The following is a 5,280-nucleotide window of genomic DNA, read 5'->3' as shown; positions in this document are numbered from 1 at the left end:
TAAGAAACTCCTTTATAGCTGTTTATTATATGAAAATCAAGCCTTTTAGCCACAAATTTCCACCTTAACAGGATCGTGTGAGGATCCATATTGGCCAAATGATACCATTTATAACAACCATGGGCTCATCTAAAATGACTAATTCAAAATTATTGTTTGAATTCTTTAACTATGTATAATCATCTGAAATCTAGCTAATTTATAGCCAATAGAGAATTAAATATACATCAAAGTGGATCCTTACGCACTCTTCATGTCTAAGCTCTAGCATCAATCCTCATCAAGCTAAAGGTTTACATCTAATTAAATTCGATCAAATCCAATCACAAATATCATGCATGGTATATCCATAAGAATTTGTGCTATATTAACTTCAAGTCATACATGGATCATAGATCGGATTCACTTCTCCCCGGGATGTAGTAACTAGTATCAAAGCGAACTCAGTCTATGATACATGTAGACTAATAAACACTGTAATATTACTTATTTAAAGCCGATCATGGGTCCATCAAGCATATATAATTAGATTTTCTTAGATTTTGACTCTTAATCTAGCAAGAATACCCAAATTTAAATGGGAGGAGCGAACGAGAGCCATATGAATGTGTCTTATTTATGTACTAAAGAAACCTTGGGTATTTAAACAAGTGCAAAAAGCTAAAATAGTACATTTCAGCTAATTTTTCTATGAGATTTTGGATCATTATAACCTGAATCCTATTATCAAGCTGTTTTGCTCAAGAGCAAACCAAAGATGCGTTTGGTTATACTTTTGATTTTTGATTTTTGCTTTTTAAAATATATTTTTTATTTTTTTTAATTTTTGGTACTGAACAAAAGTAAAAAAAAAATAAAAAATATGTTTGCTTTCTAAAATTTGCTTTTGCTTTTTTTGCTTTTTTTTTTTTAATTTGATTTTTAACACCTCAGCAGCCATTCCATGCATTGAGAGCCCACCCAGCATCGCAAGCAACCAGATTTCTGCAGGGCATTATTTTGAACAAACGACAAGCAGTGTCTATCCTTCCGCACTTTGCATACATATCGACCAAACCGGTGCGCACCATGAGAAGATGACCGTCGCTAAAAGGACCTGTTTTTGTAAAGTGGGCATGGATCCAACGTCCAACAGTTAGATCTCCGACCTGAGAGCATGCTGAGAGGAGAGAACAGAAGCTCATGTGGTTAAGATTTCTTACTGAAATATCCAAGAAGAGCATCTGAGAAAGAAGGGATAGTGCTTCTCTGGAAAGCCCAGCTTCGATACAGTAGGCGACCATGACTGTCCCCGAGACCTCATTCTTCTGGGGCATCCGCTCGAACACTTCCCGCCCATTGGCAAGTCCCTCCAGCCGTAGGACACTCGAGAGGAGGACGGTCCAGGAGACGACCGTGGGGCAGTGCATCTCATCGAAGAGGTGGCGAGAGTCGGGCATCCGTCCGCACTAGGCGTAGGCATCGATGGCAGCATTGCGGACAGGGACGGAGAAGGGGAGACCGAGTTTGAGGAAGAGGAGGTGGGCGGAGGCGGGGGCAGCGGGGTTGCCAAGGCGAGTGGAGGCGGAGAGCAAGGCGAGGAGCAAGACCACATCGGGGGGGACGGCGCGGGCGGGGAGGGCGGCGTGGGAGGAGATAAGTGCGGTCCAGGGGACGGGGGAGCAAGCGGAGGTGGGGAGGTGGTGGTGGAAGGGCACGGAGGGCGGTGGATGGGGGGCCGGCGGCGGCGTACATGTGGAAAAGGGCGGCGGAGAGGGAGGTGGGGGGGGGTGTTTGGAGGTGGCGAGCATCGAGGCAAGACGGGATAAGTTGAAGAAGCAAAAGTAAATTTTAGGAAGTAAAAAAAATTTACTCCCACGTAAAATAATTATTTTTAATTTTTAATTTTTAATTTTTAATTTTTGTAATATTATCAAATATTATTTTTAAATTTTTATTTTTCAAAAATTAAAAATAAAATTTTTTTTTTTGGAGTTAATCAAATGCACCCTAATTAATTCTTACAATTTGCAATATGTGGTTGTTACGAACATGCCCCTCCAATATTTGATTTGGAAAAGAGGACCATACTCATCTTTCCTGCATAATTGTTTTAAGCTGTACTAAATATTTAAAGCGAGCCACTCACATGAACATTTCTAAGTGTGGATCAATTTATATTTGTTACGAAGACATGCCACCTAAATCAATGTTCTCGAGACTCATCCTCAAAAATTTTAGACTAATAAGGACACCAACATAAATCTTAACGGTGAATACCATCAAATCTGCCTCATGGTGTCGAAATGAAACAATCTCATCAACTCTCACCCAATTATTATCTCGGATAACTGCCGACCTCCGGATCAATATCCTACTAGCAATATGAACGGAGTCCCCCGACCAATGCTAATTCGAGCTTCCACCGATCTTTAGGTCGATATCTTGCCAACCACAAAATACAAGGCCCCATGATCTACCTTGAGGTGGATCTGATCGGGACGGTACTTCGGCCACGGGCTGACCTTTGTCAATCGATCTATTGCCCTATGTGGGCAATCAGCTGAGATCTCTCAATAAGCTCTCAAAACGTGGTCATGTCAGACATCTACAATTAACAACTGGATGGATACACTATCCTAACAACTTATGGGTTTACGCATAACAAACTTCAACATCTCCTTTATATAAAAGTAATGAGAGGACCCTAGAAAAAGATAACAGATAGTGCCATATTAAGCTAGCTCTCTCTCTCTCTCTCTTTTTCTCACTGTGCTCAAAACTTCGATAATTTAAGAATCGGAGGGTTCCCACTAGAGCAACCCCCTCCGACGTGAGTGGACTTCTTTTGTAGGTCTCCCATGATACCTCTGTATCCCAACCAACGTCTCTCTTCCTTCAGATCAACTCATCCGCGAGCCTTAATGCAACAGTTTGATGCTAGAGGAAGGGCATAACAATCGAATTAGAGAGAGAGAGAGAGAGAAAGTGCATGATAAGATATAGCAACTGCTCCGCCATATCCCACCAATAATCAATCCGATGGAGTTAGAGGGGAGTCACCCAACCATCTATTTCTCGTGGCCCATATATTCAGTGCAACTGCTCATGATGACTAGCAATACGACACTCTGGTCTATCAGGCCCAGATGGCGGGGTAACCATAAGCTACCCACAGCTGGCATTGTAGGCACAATCATGGGTCTTAGCAATGGTAAGTGGGGCAAAAGACTATGCCAAAAATCGAAAGAAGCGAGGGCGACCAAAAGTGTCGCAATGGCACAGTCGCTCCATCAATAATGGTAGCGAATTGAAGCTACCGATGAAACCCTCGTTACTCGAATGTGGATGATGAGAACTTGAGGACTCTGCACCAGTAAGTTATGGGTTCATTGATTATGTTGATAAAAATAAATTGAGTCTCTGCACAGGTTTCTTATAAAAGCAACCAAGCGGGAAGCCCAATTACAATCCATCACATCCAACTATAAGCTAGCGGATATCCCAGAAATGATCCGATGATAAGCTTTGGCTGGCAAATCGAAAGTACGATCGAAAGGCAAGTTTGGGGCCAACTTTTGGGCCAAACTTTGACCCCTTCCAGTCCTATGGCGCTCTTTGTCCATGAACAAGTCGAGTGAGGGCCGAGGATGTCAAGGAAGGGGACAACCCTTTGAGAATCTCTTTCGGCCTTGCGACACTCCTTGTCCACGAACAAATCAAGCGAGGTCAAAGATGACGACGAAGGAGACATCCCTCGGGGACCCTTTCCAGCCACATGAGACACCTTGTCTGCAGATGAGTTAAGTAGAGATCGAGGGCATCGATGAGAGGATGACCCTCCAAGGACCCCGCCCAACCATTTGATGTTTTAACAAGTCGAGTGAAGTCCAAAAATGACTATTTCAAATCGATCTTGGACAATGCTTCGAAGCAATCCTCAGGACATGCCACCTCAGCCGATATCCTCAGGACTCATCCTCAAAAATCTCGAACTGATGGGGACACTAGCATGAATCTTGGTGGCAAGCACCATCAAATTTGCCTTAGGACGTCAAGATGAAACAGTTTCATCAACTCTTTATTGGGAATAGTGTCCCAAAGCCAATCGTCAGCCTGTTGACGATTGTACTTTTTGTTGTATTAGTATATAAATTATAAATAAATAAAAATTATTTTGATATTTTTTCATCACAAATTATTTCATCTTTTAATGAACTCCTATGTTGTGGTGAAGTCCTTAGGACTATTTAGACTCAACAAAGGAGGATTTGTCATTTAGTCCATAAACCTGTTCGCGATCAAATGATACGTTGTTACCAAGGACAACAACGTTTATCAAGCATAGGTCGTTGTGTGCCATATGGGCTGGTTGTTCTCTTAACCAAAGAGTGTGGAGATACTGGTATGGCATACAGATGAGATGTAAGAGTACATCTGCACTGAACGTGACCGACTTTGGAGCTTTTTCTACTGTCAAGATTTGCTCCGATGGGATATAGGTATAACTGTCCCTCCGATCTGAGACCGTCACGGTGACTTGCAAGCAACTCACTGCACTTAGGCACTGGACTACCTGAATTTCTAATTCAGTGACGGAAGGCTGCTGGGTGTAGTCAAGTACTTGACTTATCGGTGCATGTGTCAAGATGGGATTGACTACTTCAGTTCAGGAACTGTATACAGTCGTGTTTCAATTTAGCAAAACCTTGACCAGGGTAGTCCTAGTGAGGAGTCACAGGACTGTTTGAGTTGAGCATGATTCGGATGATCTAATCAGGGTTGACAGTTCAACCCTGAGTCATCCTATACACAGGGGTCAAAAGGGATGAATTATACAGTAACCATATTCGCGTAGGTTCTGAATGTTGCGATTACGACTATTCGACCTATCCGGACGTCGGGTACCATTGCTAGATGGTCACTTCGATTAGTATAGAAATTGATTCCTGTGCTACCGGCTTAGGTTCGAATCTGCGGGGTCACACACATTAGAGGTTCCTATCTGATCTGATGGCTGGTGAAGAGTCCCACTGGACTGGGACTCTTCGATCAAGAGTCCTAATGCTCGGAGACTCTGAGTCCTATGTGTCTGAGACTCTGTGATTGAGAATCAGGATTCTCTGATCATGAGTTCTACACATTTTGGATACCGAGATCAAGAGTCCCACTGGTTTGGGACTCTTCGATCAAGGTTTCATATCGATGGACTTTGATGCTCGATTGCCCATCGAATTTGGACTCAGTATTTATGAGAGATTTAATTAATGATTTAATTACTAATTAACTCAATTTGATTGA

General features: G+C 42.5%; 1 protein-coding gene across 1 annotated transcript; it reads right to left on the bottom strand.

The window, feature by feature from the left end:
• Positions 1-929: 929 nt before the first annotated feature.
• LOC140856271 (pentatricopeptide repeat-containing protein At5g15340, mitochondrial-like) lies at positions 930-1,439 on the bottom strand. The gene has a single exon (XM_073253388.1). It carries the CDS (start codon positions 1,437-1,439, stop codon positions 930-932), a length of 510 nt encoding a protein of 169 aa, XP_073109489.1.
• Between the last annotated feature and the right edge of the window lie 3,841 nt (positions 1,440-5,280).

This window comes from Elaeis guineensis, chromosome 3 (assembly GCF_000442705.2).
Source record: "Elaeis guineensis isolate ETL-2024a chromosome 3, EG11, whole genome shotgun sequence".
Taxonomy (NCBI): Eukaryota; Viridiplantae; Streptophyta; class Magnoliopsida; order Arecales; family Arecaceae; genus Elaeis; species Elaeis guineensis.
The sequence above is the reverse complement of the archived record's forward strand: the minus strand, read 5'-3'. Positions and strand labels throughout refer to the sequence as shown.

Coding starts and splice junctions, on each gene's coding strand:
- LOC140856271 (XM_073253388.1), bottom strand. CDS start 1,439: ATGCCCGACTCTCGCCACCTCTTCGATGAGATGCACTGCCCCACGGTC.